Genomic DNA, 20,004 nt, shown 5'->3' on the forward strand with positions numbered 1-20,004 from the left:
TATTTTTTAGTTGACTCTTTGTTTGGCCCAGGTTTGGATTTATTTAGTTTCAGATTTGGAGTTTTTTCGATTTGTATAACTTGGCTTTTTTATAATAAATAAATTTATTATAATTATAATTATTTTTATTTTTTTTGAAAATCCTGTGTTCTTGCCTTTTACTGCTTGGTTCTTCACATGTTGCATAACTTGCATTGGTTATAATTTTATGTCTAATAGTATTGATCTTGGAAGTAAAGAAGTTCACAAGGTCATTACTGCTGTTCTGTTGAGAAATGTCAAATACAGCTTTGATGATTCTATGTAAGATTTGTAAAAACTTAAAAGAAATTGCCAGCCTGATAGAAAGATCAACAAGCAGAAGACATATTTGTGAAGGTGTGAATAAATGTGCACAGAATGTTTTGTAAAGGTGTAGATTTACTTTACCTTTTATTTCATGTAAGTTCATAATGCATTTAACCAACATTAATACACATAATTTAATGTCACACATTTTTATATTTATGAGTAGTGTGTCTGATTATGCATATAGTTCACGCAGTGAGTTGTATATGTTGTGTGGCAGACCTATCTTTGAGTCATTTATTACTGCAAAATTTAATGGTGATAACTTGTGCTTTGTGATTATGTATATTGAGTGAATGTAGGCTGTAGTTCTTATGGATGAAGGGCCCGTCAAGAGGTAAAGCCCAGGGGCCCCTTACAGTCTTAATGTTTCCCTGTACACACTGATCGGAGTCTTCTTTTTTTTTTTTTCTATTGCAATCTTTTAAAAAATGAAGATAGAAAGGCAATAATAACAAATCAGTAATGTCAACTCAAATACTTGGAGAAACAAATATAATAATATTAAAAATAAAATATATATATTTATAATCAATTAATATACATTTGGTGCATTAAAAATCATTAATCTGATAAATGTAAAGTTAAAAAAAGTTATTTTCTCATTTCTTTTAATGTGTAAATTAAAATTAGGATTTTCTTTTTCAATTACGATTTACAATTGTGGATAAAGAATTCAGAATGTTCTTGTTTCCCTTTTTGCAGAAAACACATCTTCACAAAGCTTTGCGTTCTTTTTTTATGCTTTATTAATTCAATGACACAAGAACATGAGGTATTACATATCCATATAATCAAATTAACATCAGCTGCCAGAGAGAAAAATAAAAAAATAAAACTTTAAAAGCATTAAATGTTTTCAGTTTTTCTTGTTGTTGTTGTTTGCTAGAGATTTACATATAACTTGGTCATTTATAAAATGTAAAATTTGGTTTACTTTGAGTCCATTTTTTATGTATATGGAATTTTCCTATCAAAATAAACAACTGTATAATATGTTGTTCTTTTCAATTAAAATGTTCGTTTTCTGTTAAAATGTTGCGTTCACGAGTTTGGAGTTCAAGCTTTCTGTCGCATGATGACGCACGCGCCCTAGCAAAATCTCGCGTTAACTGACGCCATTGTTGTTTACAGAGAGGGAGGACGCTTGTGCGGGACGGTTTCTTTTACTGTCTGGGGAGGTGGCTTGGTTTTATTAATTCATTTGTAACTGTTTTTTTTTCCTCAAAAATGGTGCTTACATGTGCCTATCCTGGATGCCGCAACCTGTTTAAAAGCGTAAGACTACGCGCGTCAACTCAAACGGGAAAATTGACTTTTCACCGATTCCCAACGTTTGAGCCAGATAGACTGCATTTATGGTTGCTTGCTCTTCAGATGGATATTAACACACCCATGAGGTTACTCAAAGTATGGAGGGTCTGCAGTGAACATTTTTCCTCTGATGATTTTAAATCCATCCGTGGGAATCAAGTCTTACTTAAATCATCAGCGGTTCCCATGTTTGTTTCACAAAGAGCGGAGGTATGTAAAAATGACAGATCGTCAGCAGCTGGACTAGAAACAAACATTGGCGTCAGTTCACGCGTGATTTTACTACTCGGAAACGTCATCATGCGACAGAAAGCTTGAGCTCCAGACTCTTGAGAAAGTCAAAATAACAGAACATTGTAATCTATATTGAATGAAGAGTATATATTGATTTTTTATTTATTTGTAACAGCTGGGTCTGATGGAGTTCACCTAAAATGTATAGAAATTGTCTTTTCGCTTACTAAAATAGATTTTTCAAGGCAGTAGAAAAACCGGTTCTTCAAAGATAAAAAATAAAATAATTATAATTGTTGTTGTGGGGTGATTTAGATAAGGACGAAATTTATTTTTTAGTTGTTTTGAATCATTTTAAGTCTTATAATGTAAGTGGATGGGAATCGCGGCTAAAAAATACAATAATTGTATATCTATATATCTATCTATCTATCTATCTATCTATCTATATATATATATATATATATATATATATATATATATATATATATATATATATATATATATATATATATATATATATGTATATATATATATATATATATATATATATATATGTACACAAACAAAACTAATTTAAACCTTTCGGACTTGTGACGATACATTGATACATTGATGTGTAAAGACACAAAACAATCAGTCTGTGCAAGAAACTACAATATTTATATCTGTTTTTACCCCTATTCACTCAAGGTATGAACTGTTCGAACTCTCCTGAGCGTGTGCTTCTGCGCGCGTTCGCAGGCAGGTGCACAAGGCGTCTTCTTGCTTTACTTGCTTTTGCAGACTTATAAGTGAATAAGCGCCACCTATGTCTCAAGTGGAAATTGTAGAAAGAGTGACAATGGTCCATTTGGTCCTTTTGCTGTGCCTTAAAACCAAAAGTTTAAATTAACTGACCCTCGGGTTATTAAAAAATGTAGGACCAGATTTAGAGAAATTTAGCATTAAGTCATTTTCTCACCAGTGGATCCTTTACAGTGAATGAGGCCATATATGAAATATCCTCTACAGTGAATGAGGCTGATAAAAGCATCGCAAAGAAAATTGATCAGTGTCTTGTGAAGTAAAAAGCTGTGCATACATAGGAAAAAAAACTTTAAAAACGTTGCTTCTGGCCAAAATAACAGTACATAATCCATAATAATGCTTCGTCCAGTGAAAACTCTTTCCTGTTGTCCTCTTACATCTGCATTAGTTTAGAAATCTTTTGGATTGTTTTTGTTTGTAAACGGTGCTTGATCTGTGCATACTAATACATTTGTTTTTGTTTTGTTTTTTACACCAGAGACAGCAGTATTATTGTGTTATAGCTGAAAGCAATGGTTGAAGATATATAAGAATTTTTTTTTTATATAATTTATTACAAACACACAGCTTTTCACTTCGCAAAAGGTTAATTGATTGATTGGGATGTTTTTGTCAGCCTTTTGAACTCCCACTCTTGACACCACCCATTCACAGCAGATGATCCACTGGTAAGCAAACAATGTAATGCTAAATTTCTCGTAATCTGTTCTGATGATGAAACAAACTCTTTCAGCAAGCTTTTTTTTTTTTGAACGATTCCTTTAATACTGTCTGCTGCTGTTTTAGGAGACTGTGATTGAACCAGACGCCCTGTCAGCAGACAACAGTTGGGACATAGAAGAAGAAGATGATGAAGTGTATTATGCAGATGATTTTGAGTCAACTTCAGGAAAACAAAAGAACCCCAGAACCTCCCCTGAACAACATGGTCAACTCATTTTGAATGTTACAAATCCACCTACAGAACCATCTACATATCTATCTTCCTCTGGGTCCTACTATGCTCTTCCACCCACACGGCACTACCAAATGGCAAGTCCTCAAATAGCTTGACACACAGTTTGAAAATGAACAGGTTGTGCTGTTTAACTTTTAAATCACAGCTGTTATGTTGCTCCACTAAATGTTTTCTGACAGAATGATCCTGCTGAAGCTGTGCTACAAATGGAAGAATGTTATGATGTAAACGCCAACATGGATTCTGGTGCTTATTCAGAAGGCAAGCAGGATTTTAGTTTTGTTCCTGTGAGTTTAGCCTCTCCAAATTTAGTTGCCATCCTGCATCCTGACGGTGAAGTAGACATAAAGTAACTGCCTGTCTTCCATTTCCTTTGAGTTTAGACGGTTATGTTAATTATGTGTTTTATATTGAAATATTAGTTCTCATTTAGAAGTTCTTTTTAGAACATGACTTATTTTTCTGTGACTGGTAACCTAAATTTAATATGTGAAATGGATAAATGTCGTCATTTCCCAATTTCAGGTGAGAACTCTGGGCTGGACTACATGTCTGCAGCAGGTGACTTTGTGGCCAGTGAGGATTCCAAAGGATATCTGGACATGTACCAGGAAGAGGACATGGCCCAGTGTTCAGAAGAGCTTGTGATCACTAAAGTTGAGGACACTAATGAAATGGCACTGGAACAGAATGAGGATTACATTGGGATAACGGAAGCGGATGGACCAGAAGATTCACGTAATTAAACAGATGTTCTTAGTAAAACTGTGTACTTAACACTCTGTCCTAATCAAAGTGGTCACAATTTTGCTGTTTAGCCTGGACTTTGCTGGTAGTTGATTCAAAAGTCTGCTTGTTTTGTCTATACATTAAACCAAATTATTAAATTCACGATAAGTGTGATAATGTTTGATTTGATTGTATAGAAACACAGAGAGCCAAAGACATAAAATGCCGGACTATGGAATCGTCTGCTGTAATGGTGAGCACAGTGACGTTTTATGTTAACCACTAAAGGCAAATGAGTTTCATTTTGTTTGCTAGCCCATAGAGCACTTCTAAAAAAATAATATCTATTTTTTCTATCCAGGCTGATGACAAAAGAGTTAAAGCAACCCAGCCCTCTGTCATAATGCCTTTGAAGATCAAGGATGAACCTATGGATGAGGAGTGCAAGAAAGCTCAACATTCCCCAATGGGTAACATCAAGGATGATGAGGTGCTTACTCAAGAAGTTAATGAACTATACTGAAATTTAAATTAACCAAATGATAGGTTAAAGTACTTTTTTTTTTTTTTTGGTCATTAAATTACATAATATATACAACCAAAACTACTGTTCAGAAGTTTGAAGCCAGTAAAACCTTTTTTTTTTTTTTTGTTTAATTTATATTAATCAAATAATCCTAAAATACGTATCATGGTTGAGCAGCAGTCAGCATATTTGCATGATTTCTGGAGGATCCTGTGACACTTGAAAAAACAGCTTTGCCATCACAGGATTAAATTACATTTTAATTATATTTTTATTCTTCTTTCTTCTTTCTATTTAATAGAAGATGTGACAGCATATATGGCAGTTAATTAGAGTAAAAAGTATGCAAACTATATGCATTTTAGTTTTCCTTATTTATTCTCTGATGTCAACCATCTGTTATCCATTACTGTTTATTACACACATTTCTGTAAATCAACAATTATGGATTATCCCAATATGTTCATGCTTTCAGGATTTTGACCAAACACCAGATGATGTCAAGATAAAAGGTGCGTTTTATGTTGCTGTAAATGCTGCATCCATCAGTATAAGCATTATGGTGGTCGTAAGCATTATATATTTTTTAATACATTTGTTCCAAACCTGTATGACTTTCTGTCATAAAGTTCACAGTAACCATCCTTCAAACTGAATTAAAACACATTTTTGGGTGAGCTGTTCTTTTAAGTGTCTGAAATCAGTTTTTGTATTCTTACATCTTCATGTCACAGGAGCTCCAGTAGGCATCCCAGAAAAGCCACCATCAATCCCAGCTAAATCCATTCATACTTTAAAACGACATGGTGTGTTGTGCGCAGCCTGTAATAAGGTCATGCTGAAGGGTCATACAGCATTCCAGCGTAGTGGCTCTTCTAGACTTTACTGCTCACCTCAATGTCTCTGCGGCTCCAAGAAGAAAACATGTCACTGCTGCCTGAAGTATGTTTACAACATTTCATTCAGCTGTAGTTGTATGTTACCGGAATGGATTTGACTTAATGTATATTTTTTCTTTTCAGAGAGATTTGTGATGAGAATATCAAAATTGCCCTGGTAGACATGTCAGGGACTGTAAAGGAGTTCTGCAGTCAGAAATGCCGCAATGCTTTAAACTTCAAGTGCAGTGTGTGTCAGAAGAAAGGAGTGGTGAGTAGACATCTGTGCTGAAGAATATTCTTGTGTGCTCAGTCGGAAATTATAAATGCATATTTTGTTGCTGTAATTGTCTGAGTTTTTAAAGATCCAATATTGCTGTTTCTCATAGACTCATAGTCATGAGGTGAATTACATGGGCTCTATCCATAAGCTGTGCAGTGACAGCTGCTTCAGTCAGTTCCGCTCCTCCAATAAGCTGAACATGAACAGCTGTGTGAACTGTGGAGGATATTGCTATGGCATAGATGGTCAGTGTCCGTCCCTGTGGATGGAGGACAGAGTTATGAAGTTCTGCAGTCAAAACTGCCTCACAGCTTACAAAAAGGTGACCGCAAATTAATAGTAATAATACTCATTAACATATAATTCTTTGTTTTTGGGGGGGGGGTCATTTTTGTGGTGAATTTTAAGTATAAATAAGCTGTATAAACTCATCTTTACTTTTAGAGGAGTCTGAAACTTGTCACCTGCAAAATGTGTCATGCCCTGCGGCCAGCTGCAGATGCAGTGGACAGTCCAAACTCAGAGGGCATCAGGGAGCTTTTCTGCTCCACTTCCTGTGTCATGGCGAGTAAAGTCCAGACTGGCAGTTCGTCAGGTACTTTGATCACATTTACAACACAACCCAGTGTATTTAATTGTAGTGAGGTGCAGATACAAGGTTTAAAGTCAGAGTGCAAGTACTTTCTTTACATTTTATATTTAGTCATTTTGCATATGCTTTTATCCAAAGCGACTAACAATTGGGGGATACATAAATTGATTCTTCTTAAAGAGGCAAACAGACATGTGAAAGTGCTTGTAATACCAAGTTTATACATTGTTCAAATAAGTACAAGCTAGAAAGAGAAGAAATTAATAAAGAGAGATAATATTTTTTATAAAAAAAAAAAATTAATGATAAAGTCAAGTAGCTTTGAAAGAAATGAGTTTTCAGCTGTCGTTTGAAAGTTCCGCATTCCGTATAGGGGTGGGAAGATCATTCCACCAACCAGAAATGGTGAACGCGAATGTTCTGGAAAGTAATGTTGAGCATCTCTGTGATGGTACCACGAGGCATCACTCACTAGTGGATCTCAGACTTCTGGAGATGTAGATTCGTAGTAGTGACTGGAAATAGGTTTGTGCTGAGCCTGTGACTGTTCTTTATGCAAGCATCAATGTCTTGAACTTGATGCGAGCCACAACCGGTAGCCAGTGTAAGGAGATCAAGAGAGGTGTAACGTGGGCTCTTTGTGATGTTGTGCAATGCAAACCTGCAAGATCGAGCAATCTTTGCAATGTGGTCTTTGAAGGTCAGCTGGTCATCAAAGGTTGATGGGGTAATTGTAGAACCTAGCTGGATGGAGAAATCATACTGTACGGTTGGAATGGCTGTGAAGACAAGAGGCTGAGTCTTTGCCAGGTTGAGCTGTAGATGATATTCTTTCATCCATGCCAAGATATTCGCCAGGCAGCCTAAGATATGTGCAGCTACCATTGGATCATCTGGTTGGAGTGAAAGATAGAGCTGTGTGTCATCAACATAGCAATGGTAGGAGAATCCATGTGCATGTATGTTGGGATCCAGTGATGTTGTGTATATGGAGAAGAGGAGGGGTCCAAGAACTGATCCCTGCTGACCCTAATGACCAGTGAGATAGGATTCAAACCAGGAAGTGGAATCTTTGTGATGCCCAGTGGTGAGAGGTCAGACAGAAGGCTCTGATGATTGACAGTGTCAGAAGTAGGGTTGGGTACCGAAACCCAGTACCAATATGGCACCGGTACCTATGGAACCGGTATGCACAGAACCGAATCAGCACGCAGATTTCAGTGCTTCATTTTGGTGCCTATTAAATGCCTGAGCAATCGATTAAAATATTTGTCTTGGTTCTCCGAAATGTACACACGAAGCATGGGCGTCGCTAGGCTTTTTTAGCATGGCTTCATAAACTGTACACAAATTCGTAATCGCTTCAGAGTCAGTCCGCTTAAATTTCATATTAAAACGGCGGCAGATCTGTCCTCTCTCCGTCTTTCAGCACGCTCTTTAATCCACAGACCGCGCGGAGCAGCACGAGCGGACTGGAAAACAAACAGAGGACACGAGTTGTGTGTTTATAAATAACTGGCCTAAACCCCTTTTCTGGGGTTAAAATACTAATGTGTCTAAGACTGTACTTTACAAACGACATTGTTGCTACTTTATAAAGAACGGGCATACAGTCATTCACAGAACTGATTAAAGACAGTGACAGACAACACACATTTTAACAAAATATCAGAGTGATTGACAGAGATACAGTAGAAACATTATGTGTGGTTTTGTATTAAATAATGACCCAGATTGTGAAATACATTTATTAGCCTTAGAGTAAGGGAAGCTTGGGAAATGAGGGCATCCAAGGAGCATGTGAATGCTATGGATTTATGTTAAATCTTTTATAATGTTCTTTAATGTTATCCTTTTTAGGTGTGTTTTAATTTAATTAATTAATTTATTTTTATATAAGTTTCGGTTCAGGCACCGTTTAGGCACCGGTATAGTTTTAAAAGTTCTGAAATGGCACCGATATCGAATAAAACCCAATCGATACCCAACCCTAGTCAAAAGCAGCAGTTAGATCCAGCAGAATAAGAACTGATGATCTGGAATCAACTTTTGCAAATCCACAGGGCTTCCGTGACTGACAGTAGTACAGTCTCAGTTGAATGGCCACTCCTAAAACCTGATTTGTTAGCATCCAGTTTGTTGTTCTGTGAGAGAAACAATGATACCTGGTTGAAAACAACTCTTTCGGGGGTTTTTGCTATGCATGGAATGAGAGAGACAGGTCTGTAGCTATCCCTAAGTAAAGTGTTTAATGTAGGTTTTTTTTAAGCAGTGGTGTTATCCGAGCCTGCTTGAATGCAGTGGGGAAGGTGCCTGTGAGGAGAGATGTGTTGATAATGTGTGTGTGTGCTGGTAAAAGTGTCGGAGAGAGAAATTGCTTGTAGGAGGTGTGAGGAGATTTGGTCAAGAGGGCATGTTGTAGGGTGGCTGGAGAGGAGAAGATGTGAAGAAGACAGGAGTTTTAGGGTTGGGTGTGGTTGGTTTGAGGTCCTCTGTGAGGTCCTATGTGTTTTTGGTGAGAATTGACTACTGATTGTTCTGGTTTTGTCTGTGAAGAATGTGGCAAAATCATCGGCTGTTATAGAAGTGATGGGAAGTGGTGGAGGGGGACTGAGGAGAGAATTAAATGTTTTGAAGAGATTACATGTGTCTGGGGTACTGTTACCCATATTGTGGAAGTATAAAGATTTGGCAGTATGGAGAAAGAAGAAAGGAAGGTTTGATACATACCAAGGTCTGACAGATCTTTTGATTTGCACCAATTTCTCTCTGCTGCCCTGACTTTGGGCCGATGCTCATGAAGAACATCAAATAGCCAGGGGTTAGAAGGGGTAGCACACACTGGCCTGGAGGAGAGAGGACAAATATCTAGATGAGAGGTTAAAATGGAGCATAAAGTGTCAGTTCCTGCATTCAGATCCAGAGACAAGAGATGGTTAGGTGAGGGAAGAGAGGAGGATACTATGGGAGGGGGAAAGATGGGAGGAGGAGAGGGAGCATAGGTTTTGTCCGAGAAGCAACCTCCCGTTCTCTCTCGTGAAATTATATTAAGCCTTAAAGATCTGCATAATTAAGGGCGTGGTCACTTTAGTGACAGGTGGATTGCCGCTGCTGTAACCACTGTTGAGCTAGGTAGATGTATCTTCAGCAACCAGATCCCGCCTTTTTGCCCATTTTCAATTGTCCAGGAGAGTCATGCGTTGACGCCCTGCCAAGATCTCGATGCCCCGCTCTGCACACTTTGAGCTTCAAAAACGCTCTTTAGGAGTCTACGGGTGACGTCACGGACACTACGTCCATGTTTTTATACAGTCTATGGTTTTGTCTAAAAGTAACTGGTATGGGGGTCGATGGAACACAGGTAGCAAAATGAAGTTTAAATGTAATGAAGAAATGGTCGGAGATATGTAGGGGTTTTACCAGAATGTTGTCTGCAATACAATTGCATGTGCAAATTAGGATGTGCAAAACAGTTTGTTGCCTGTTTTGTGTGTGCTTGTAGTGGTAAGTCGTTTGAGATTAAATGAACCAAGGTGTGAATGGAAGTCTGTAGCATAAGGCTTGTCCAGATGAATGTTGAAGTCGCCAAAGACTAAAAGTGGACTGCCATCCTCCGGGAATGAGGACAGCAGCCCATCCAGCTCCTCTAGGAAGGTGGATAGAATTTGTAGTTTTATAGGAGCTTTGACAGTGATCACATGAGATTCAAATGAGTTATAATTGCATAAGAGAGAGTTAAAGGGGGGGTGAAATGCTATTTCATTCATACTGAGTTTTTTACACTGTTAAAAAGTTGGATTCCCATGCTAAACATGGACAAAGTTTCAAAAATTAAGTTGTACATTTGAAGGAGTATTTTTGTTCCCAAAATACTCTTTCCAGTTTGTCACAAGTTTCGGAAAGTTTTTTTTGAGTATGGCTCTGTGTGACTTTAGATGGAGCGGAATTTCCTTATATGGGTGCTAAGGGCACTTCTGCCGGAAAAGCGCGCGCTCCCGTATAGCGAGGCTGAGCAGCACAGACATTTCACTGATCAGAGCGAGAGCGTCGCGAAAAGTCACAAAAGAAGTGTGTTTTTGGTTGCCAGGGCAAGACAACCCTGCACAGATTACCAAAAAAAAAAACAGCATTAAGGGACCAGTGGATGGAGTTGATTTTTACAGAGCAACAACGGAGTTGTGCAAGTGTTTTTGTTTGTTCCCTGCATTTCGAAGATGCTTGTTCACAAGGCCCAGTTTGACGACGGATTTGCGTATCGTTTATTTCTTAAGGATGATGCAATCCCAAGGAAAAAGGGTCACGATCGTGTGTTAGAACCGCAGGCGGTGAGTAAAACTGCTTCAAATATCTCTGCCTCCTTGTTAGTGCGTCCCCTCCCATGCCGGAGACCCGGGTTCGAGCCCCGCTCGGAGCGAGTCGTTGCTGCTGCTGCTCTCGTTCAGTTTCAGCCTCTGGATCTGATTCTGGGTCATAAATAAACGGCTGAATCTGACTGTAAGCCATGGTTTGTTTTGGGTGATGGGTTTTCCCTCACGGTAATGTCACAGCTTCCAAACGCTCTCAACGCAAAAGCCTATTCGCGCTCGTGATTCTTTAGCTCCGCCCACACGTCACGCCTCCAGTCGGTCGTGTTTTTTCGGCAAAAATCGGTACAGACTATCTTTCTCTTATGAATATAATAAAACTAAAGACTTTTTGGATTTATGAAGGATGCAGTACTACTCTATATGTACACAAGATTAACAGGATATTGAGTGAAAACGAGCATTTCACCCCCCCTTTAAGAGAAATGAGCAGACCAGTGCCCCCACCCTGGCCAACCTGACGGGGTGTGTGAGAAAAAAAAAAAAATGTGTCCAGGTCTCAGTCAAGCCCAAGATGTTGAGTGTGGAGTTTAAAGAAAAAGCAGAAATGAAGTCTGCTTTGTTGACAGCTGACTGACAATTCCAAAGACCTACAGAGAAAGAAAGAGGTGCAGTAGAAGATGTAGAGATAGGATGCAGGTTAGCAACATTGTGTTGCTGTCTGCATGCGAGAGACAACTGGAATGGTTTGAAATAACACGAGATAAAGATGGAAAAGAGAGGACAGAAAAGGAGAGTTTGTATAGGGAAGATAAAAAATATACTTAAGTGCCTTGATGGTTTCGTTGCTCGGTGAAGTCACGCAGGTAAAGTCACAGGTCTTTACACTCGTTGGTCTTCCCACAAGGGAGGCTGAACCCTGATGCTTCAGCGTAAGTGCACAGACATCAGATAAATACACAGTCTAAGACACTGTGAAAACAGCTGTGGCCGCCTTTTAATTATCACAGCCTATAGCAGGACAATTCCTCAAATCGAAACCACAGTTTGAATTTTAATGCCGGAAGGGCACATTGCAAATTACACAGGCCACTTCTTAGCCGAGCGCAATAATTAAAATGACTAGTAAGTGCAATCAAAAATACAAACGCCAACGAAAATGTAAAGTAGAAATAGGCAGGAAGCAAAAATTCCTTCCTAGGGGCAAGTAATAATTCAAACAGCAGATCTATAAACAAGTATTACACAAAACACTCATGCTCAACCGTCTGTCTCTTCTGTTGACTAATACCTTGTCCTTTAAGATATTAGCCAATACATAAACTACCATTCAAACGTCTATAGTCAAATGTTTTCTATTTTACAAAGTTTAAAAGAACAGTGTTTATTTTATGTCTTTTAATCAACTTAATGCATATATAGAGAGAGAGATAAATCATTATTGCTTGTTCCAAACCTGTATGATTTTTATTATTTCTGTGGAACACAACAGAAAATATTAAACTCCATTGACTTTAATTGTATAAACAAATTAAACATTTTTTTAAATATCTTCTTTTGTGTTCCACAGACAAAAGAAAGTCATACAGGTTTGGAAAGACTTGATGGTGAGTAAATTGATTTTGTGTGAATTGTGACTACATTTTATTTTTTGATTAAACTATTCTTTTAAAAACAATGCTAAATTCATGATATGCGGAGTTTAGTTCTAACCCTGATCAAACACACCTGATCATGTGAATCAATATATTCAAGATCATTAAAAAAAATCACAGGTAGGTGTGTTTGATCAGGGTTGGAGCTAAACTCAGCAGCGCACTGGCCCTCCAGGACAAGATTTGAGGAACCCTGGTATAGAGTCTATACTATCATGAGGCACCCCAACACAGTTTTGTCTCCAGTCTCTTTTCTCTGATGCTGGGTACACACCAAAAGATAAACGAGCTAGCTATGTCCTGATTATCGTGATGGTTCTACAGATTATTTTATCAGATTTTCCCTCGGTGTGTAAGATTGTCTGAACCTGATCGGAAGAATGTCAGAGCCACCACAATCGCGAATCGTAAATATTCAACATGTTTAATATTTACGATCAGAAATCCTGATGTGTGGGGGGAACCCCGAGAACAAACACATGCATGATCACGTGAAACGAAACAATATCCAGTTAGAAAGCGAGATGATGGAAGACGGAAGCAGTCGTGGCGCAGCAAAAAGTGAAATTGATGTGGAAAGCAGAGATGGAGGATCAGCTTGTTGATTCGTGGCAATAGCACGAATGTATACAACAGTCGAGACTCTGGCTGAAAATCTGTTTGTGTGTGGTGTGCTGTCTGTCACATCATGGCACACCACACACTATAGAAGCAAAACGGTTAAATCTAGGAATTTTTATTTTTTGTGGTCTATCACATTTTGAAAATCTTATAAGATGTAAAAAATATTTTGGTGCATACCCAGCATGACATACAAGTTTCAGGTCTTGGAGTCTACTAATGAGTTGATGATCTGAATCAGATGTGTTTGACTAAGGAGACATGCAAAACATGCAGTGTTGGGGTGCCTCCAGGACCAGGGTTGGGATCCACTGGTATAAATATTCACCTGTGCATAAGAAAATCCACTGGATTAATTATTTTAGTCAGCACTACTAATATATATATTTGATGAACCAATTTGATCAAACCAAATCATTGACATTGATATATATATACTTTTTTTCTGAAATATAAAAAACGAATTTCATAGCTTTTTTAATTTTATTAATTTAAATGTAATTTAATTATTCGTTAATGCATTTGATCATACTTTAGTTTGATGACCAATTCTAACTATATACAGTGACTTTTGCCTCGGTAAACATACTGAGGCAAATAGTTGGGTAGTTTAGGCGTGTGGTCGGATTAAGGGATGTAGAATACGGTCATCCAGAATAAGGCATTAATATTTACCTTATAAGTACTAATAAATAGCCAATATGCTAGTCATATGCATGCTAATAAGCAACTAGCTAATAGTGAGGATTAGACCCTAAAATTAAGTTTTTATGAATTTATTCAGTTTTACATTTACAACTGTTTTGTTCCGTTTGGAAAATGTATACTTGAATGTCTTTTATTGTCTGCATGCAAACAAGATGTTGCTGTGGAATGCAACAACTGCAAGCTGAAACTAGTACCTCAGTACCACATATCCATGCTTGATGGCTCCGTTCAGAACTTCTGCTCTTATTCTTGTGTACTAGCATATCAGGTACAGTTCTGTCATGCCTGCCACTGATCTTCTTTAAAATATTGTAGTAGTCGTACTGATTGATTTGAATGATGTCAGTTTGTGTTGTTGCTTTTTGCTTGGTTCAGGAGTCCCTCAGTAAGACGAAACCTAAAATGGCGGTAAAAACTGTTACCTCTACAAGTAGCAACGCATCTACCCCAAATCCGTCTTCTTCAGACTCCAGCTCATCAGTGGAGACTAGCACTACAAGTGGTCCAGTGCAGACAGTCACCAAGATCCCCTGCTTTCAGTGTCTGAGCTCATTCTTTCACAGACCAGAGCTGCTGGAGTTTAGGGTACTCCTGTTCACTAGACCTACTTGTTTTGTTAGGCCCATTACAAATACTTAATTACAAATATTTTTTTTGTTCCTGATTTTGGTTTGTCAGTATTACTATTAACCAACCTATGGTTTTATGTTCAGTTGCCTGATGTCCTGGTTGAGTAGATGCTTGTAACATTATTTTTTTTTTATCTGATCTTTCAGAGGAAAATGTACGCTTTCTGTGGTGACACTTGTATTGATGAGTTCAGAAGGATCTACCGCATGGAGGCTCGCTGCGAATACTGCAAGCTTGATAAAACTTTAAAAATAGTGAGAAGGATAAACAAGGTTGACCATTCTTTCTGCAGTGAGAGTAAGTTATAAGCATAACTAGGATCTTGTTATTATTTTATTGTTTGGCAGTATTTTAATATTTAGCTAATGACCATATCAGTTTGTTTATGTGACCTTGTGTTTGTGGTTTTCTTTTCTGTACAGGATGCAAGACACACTTTGAGAATAGCCTCTTCAAACGCTGGGGAAAGAAACGCTGTTGCAACTGCTTCTACTGTAACAGCACTTCTAAGACCGTAGTGACGGATGTCTTTGATGGCAAGCAAGAGGAGTTCTGTGGGAAAGATTGCTTGTTAAAACATAATTTGTTGATCCGTCAGGTAATATTTGATTTAGTTTGTTTGTTTAGCTGTTTAGTTATGTAGGCATTAGACTTAAGGCATCATGCAACAGATGTGGCCTCTGAAAGTAACAGTAAATGTTCCTGCTGCACACTTGTGACAGGAAATAAAGTGCTCAATGTGCAAGCAGATGAGAAAGATGACTGAGACTGTGAAATGGCTGGGTGAGATGAAGCATTTCTGCAGCCTGCGGTGCTTGATGTTCTTCTGCAGTCTGCAGGGCATCACTGGAGCCGTGATCAAAGCTACAAGTAAATCTCTAGCCAAACAAGGTATGTCTTCCTGCAGATATTTGGGTGTATTGGTCTGCTTTTATCCCATCCAGTCTTTGTTCTATAGAATCTGTAATTGGCTGGCTAAAGTTATTACATCCTCTAAGTTTCATTTTCTTTCATCTGGAGTCCTGTGCTGTCACTGTCTCCACAGGTGTGGCCCCAGTATCCTCTGCAGTTCCTCGAAGTACTAAAGAGGGCACACAGCCCATTGCAAAAGTCGCCTCGCTTTCAAGTGCATCCAATGAACAGCCAGGTGTTTTGGGAAGCACAAATCCAAAAGGTGATTTTCCTCAGAAGCATCAACTATCTAACCCTCATGTTAAACCTGAACAGAACACTTTTGCATAATCCATATGATTAAAGACTGAGATGCTTTGTTTCTTGCTCAAATCATTCACATTTAACCCTGTGTTTCCGCAGGCTCTGTTCCTGTAAATGTCACAGGAAATGTGAGTTCAGAAAAAAAAAAAAAAAGGAAAATTGCAGTGTTTCTGGAATTAGTGTGTCTGGATCAGTCTGATTTGCTGTAAACAAATATCTTGTTCTTTACCCTGCTCATAGAGACAAGCTGTGAAAGCTTCTGGTTTGTTATCCAAAACCCCAAATGACGACAAGGAATTGCCTTATAAGTCCATGAGCAAAAACAAAGCCACGTCCTGTAAACCCAACATCTGTGATGCTGAGACACAAATAGGTACTAAACAGCTCCACTGTGACAATGACTTCACTTTTAGCAACCTTATTCCAGAAAAATCTTCCTCTTTTGTGTTTCATCCTTTAGTTAACAACTACTGTTTTATATTCTGACGTTTTTTATTTTATTTTTTGAAATCTTGCAGATGGTACTCCTAAAGTAATAGTGCTACCTGTGCCAGTACCAGTGTATGTGCCAGTTCCCATGCATCTCTACACTCAATACATTCCACAGTCTGTGGGGCTTCCACTTCCGGTACATCTGCTATCTACCCTTCCTCCTCCTACTAACCGAGTCAGAATTATTTTCTGTGTTAACAGCAAATCACAAAAGCGTATTTAGCTTTGAATACTCCTTTAAACTTGTTAAAAGTAGATATATAGACAGATGCCTCACTGGCTCAATGTAGTTTTGTAGACTATGTTGTAATTCTAGCTTCTATGCAGGTTCCGGTGCCTTTGTTCTTCCCTACAACTCTGGACAGTGCTGAGCACATTGTGAAGACCATTCAGGAAATCAAAGAGAAGATCCCTGATGACCCTCTGGAGGCCGACCTCCTCATGATGGCAGAGATGGTGGCTGAGGATGCAGAGGAGGAAAAACAAATCAGCTCTAGTGGTAAATCATGGAAAATTTGAGGGTTATGGTCTTTAGGCTGTAGAATACAAACTGCGAATGCACATTTAATTGTTTTGGTCACATGCTTATCTTTGAAGCCACCTGTTTTGTTGCTCAGATCAGACTGGTAGCATAATGGAGGGCCTTGATTTGGAAGATCTATCTAGCAATCTGAGTTGGGAGGAGGACTCTGTGTCTTCTGCCCAGACACAGGATCAAACTCCAGAGCCTGAGAAAAAGCCTCCATCCCGATCTGCCACACTGACCCCTGTCTCCACCGCAGCAGAAGAGCCACAGATGGACTTGGAGGCAGATTTCCCAATCGGTAAGAGCTTCTTCTGAGGTCAAAACAGATTTTTTTTTTTGTCTTCGATTCATATTTCATTCTTAATCCTTTCACATTTCAGAAAGAATTGAACTTTTCAGAAAGCAAATGCAAAAGGAGATAAACTCTGGCAAACAGAGATCACGCAAGAGAGGACACGATGGCTTGCTTGAGAAGAAACAAGTAAAAATTAAAGCAGGATTATTTTTGACCACCAACCAAACTCTTAATGTACCATATCATTATGGAAAGCTAAGTTTCTTAGAATTGTATGTTTTGTTGGAATGTAGGACAGTAAGTGTGCATCAGCCACTCAAAACAGCCTCTCCAAACTGCAACATGAATACGGAGTCCAAGCCTGGAAGAAGTGGGTACGCTGGAGGAACGCCCAACCCAACATGGAGACTCTCAAATTTAGCTGTAAGCCTCCATTTGCATTTTATCCAACATGTCATCCCAAAAACAAGTTCTGTGTTATATTATATTCAGTTAAATATTATATTCAGAACCAATACTATACCACATTATATTGGGTAAAATGAATAATCAAATAAGTCAACAATAAATATTTTGGTTCATTATTTTTATTATGAGATCATTTTCTGCCATTTGAGCACTGAACACTACTTCATTATCATTAGTGCGAAGTATGACACTAAAGGAGGACTTGCTGAAGTGTTGCACAGCTGAACTAAGCTACGGCCTCTGCAAGTTCATTTCTGAAGTGCGTCGACCCAACGGAGAAAAATACAGCCCTGACAGCATCTTTTATCTCTGCTTGGGAATCCAGAAGGTAAAATGAGAAGAAACCACACAAACTGAACACATTCAGTCATGTTATATCATTTTTGTTTTATCTTGTGTCGTTCATATTTGTAGTACTTGTTTGAGAAAAATCGGATGGAGAACATCTTCGCAGATGTCTTCTATGCCAAATTCTGCCAGGAGCTGACCAACATCCTCCGAGGGTGGAAACCAATTATTTTGTCCAGTGGTGAGCAATTAAAAAACACAAATGTGTGCTGAGCTTGTTTTGCTGCTGCTCCACAAGCATGTCTGTTTGTTTGCTCAGGTTACGTTCATTCTCGCGTGGAGGAGTATCATCTGTGGGACTGTAAGCAGCTGGGGGCGTTTTCACCAGGTGTGCTGCTCAACACGCTGCTCTATTTCTTCACCAAGTACTTCAACTTCAAGACGGTGGAGCAGCACCGTCGCATCTCTTTTGGCCACATTAAACGCTACTCTCGAGGACAGGCCAACAACAAAGTGTCTTTCCTGCGTTTTTATCCCCCAAAAGAGGATACAAGCACGGGTCAGTGGTCCGTTATACCTTCGATAATGTGTTTTTTGTTAATTATTTTTCTACTTAATCACTTTGTCCAATTTAGACGGTGTCCCTCTAAAGAAGAAGGAAGCTGAACAGCAAAGGGTGCTAAAAATACGGCAGAATTCAGACAATCCCCTCCGCTGTCCTGTCAAGCTGTACGAGTTCTATCTATTAAAATGGTACGTCAGCATTTTGTTTAATAAAATGATTCATGGTGTATTTGGTTGTCATACTATGTTGTTTCTTCCAGTTCGCCCGGCATAAGACATGACACAACCCAGTTTTACCTGAGCCCCGAGCGCTCCTGTGTACCCAGCAGTCCCACATGGTTCTCAACCACTTCACTGAGTGATGAGGCTCTGGACAGCATGCTCACACGAATCCTTACTGTCAGAGAGCTGTACCTGGAGAGAGACCAATCACCCAATGAGACGGATTCGGACAGTGACTCAGACTTCACACAATTTTAGTACCGCAATATTGAGAAAAACTTGAATATGTCCTCTGGGATTTTGACTGTTGGTCTGAATGCTGGAAAGCAAGTGGTTAGTCATTTTTTTTTATTTTTTTTTCATTTTCAATCTTCTTTTAGTTACAAGAGGATACAACTATACAGTGGGATTGTTGTAAGTCACCACCTTTGTATTATATTTAAACACTAATGGCATTGACAGCATCATTCCAAAAGAAAGATATTAAAATTGTTTTTCATTGTAAGCCATGTTGGTCAAAATACATGGAATGTTCCTGAAATTGACTCTTGATTTATTCTTTTTTTTTTTATGGATAAAAAAAATTTAAGTCGTCTTTGTTGTCTGAAAGAGGAACAAACATCTGCACAGAAACACTTGACGCATAAACCTACAAATTTTTTGTCATGACACCCTGGTGGTGATTCTAGAAATAATTTACTTTATAACTATGTCAGTATAATTAGAAAAGACATTGTATGTTTTCTTGCTAATTAATTTTCTACTTGGCAATCAAAACTGATGTTATGCTGCAGCAAATATATTCACACTGAAAACAATTGGTGTAGACTGTACAGTTTACTTTGAAACAGTTTACACTCAAGAAGTGCTAGTGCATTTCACAAATAAATATAATTTTTTTTATAGATGCTACATCAGTTATTTTTACTGAGAAAAATGGTTCGGAGCATCATAAATATTTTTAAAATGTTGACAGACATCAGATTGAAAAGTGGTTTGGTACATTTAAAAAAAGACTTAGACGCAGGATCGGAATGCATAGAGTGAAGTACACCCTGGCCTTAAGTAGATATACAGCACTTATGCATAAGCCACATGGTTTCCAAATAATTTGTTGACATTACTTAACATTGTCACTTTGTTTGTCTGGAGAATCTGGTGTTACATATTCTCTGTAGTGTGTTATTGCAGACTGCAACATACCAGCAATCAAGTTCCTGGATGTTTTATATATGTGAGCACAGTTCTCTCCACTGGAGTACTCACTTTCAGGGCCTGTCCAGTTATCTGGTTCCTTTGTAGTCCGGTAACTGAATGAAATGATTTAATTGTGAGAATTTTCAA

At 38.3% G+C, this 20,004-nt stretch overlaps 1 protein-coding gene across 2 annotated transcripts; it reads left to right on the plus strand.

The window, feature by feature from the left end:
• The first annotated feature begins 1,470 nt into the window (after positions 1 to 1,470).
• LOC113062038 (zinc finger MYM-type protein 4-like) lies at positions 1,471 to 19,463 on the plus strand. 2 transcript variants are annotated; one of them, XM_026231545.1, is made up of 29 exons: positions 1,471 to 1,872; positions 3,493 to 3,738; positions 3,844 to 3,925; positions 4,190 to 4,402; positions 4,591 to 4,646; positions 4,755 to 4,883; positions 5,395 to 5,431; positions 5,654 to 5,861; positions 5,942 to 6,068; positions 6,187 to 6,402; positions 6,525 to 6,675; positions 14,113 to 14,228; positions 14,336 to 14,545; positions 14,737 to 14,887; positions 15,013 to 15,188; positions 15,313 to 15,481; positions 15,636 to 15,764; positions 15,905 to 15,933; positions 16,046 to 16,178; positions 16,324 to 16,433; positions 16,625 to 16,796; positions 16,915 to 17,121; positions 17,204 to 17,304; positions 17,412 to 17,541; positions 17,763 to 17,914; positions 18,001 to 18,115; positions 18,194 to 18,433; positions 18,510 to 18,627; positions 18,699 to 19,463. In XM_026231545.1, the coding sequence occupies exons 1-29, from the start codon at positions 1,579 to 1,581 to the stop codon at positions 18,916 to 18,918; spliced, it is 4,437 nt and encodes a 1,478-aa protein (XP_026087330.1). In that variant the 5' UTR covers positions 1,471 to 1,578; the 3' UTR covers positions 18,919 to 19,463. The 2 variants fall into 2 exon arrangements, with proteins under 2 accessions (XP_026087330.1, XP_026087331.1); XM_026231546.1 differs by lacking the exons at positions 1,471 to 1,872; positions 3,493 to 3,738 and having other exon boundaries at positions 3,902 to 4,013; positions 18,699 to 19,461.
• Positions 19,464 to 20,004: the final 541 nt, after the last annotated feature.

The sequence above is a fragment of the Carassius auratus genome, chromosome 44 (assembly GCF_003368295.1).
Source record: "Carassius auratus strain Wakin chromosome 44, ASM336829v1, whole genome shotgun sequence".
NCBI classification, from domain to species: domain Eukaryota; kingdom Metazoa; phylum Chordata; class Actinopteri; order Cypriniformes; family Cyprinidae; genus Carassius; species Carassius auratus.

Excerpts from the sequence above, each read along its gene's own strand:
- LOC113062038 (XM_026231545.1), top strand. The coding sequence starts at position 1,579 with ATGGTGCTTACATGTGCCTATCCTGGATGCCGCAACCTGTTTAAAAGC. Across the intron at positions 6,403-6,524 it reads GCCTCACAGCTTACAAAAAG|AGGAGTCTGAAACTTGTCAC; the intron begins GTGACCGCAAAT and ends CTTTACTTTTAG. Across the intron at positions 6,676-14,112 it reads CCAGACTGGCAGTTCGTCAG|ATGTTGCTGTGGAATGCAAC; the intron begins GTACTTTGATCA and ends CATGCAAACAAG.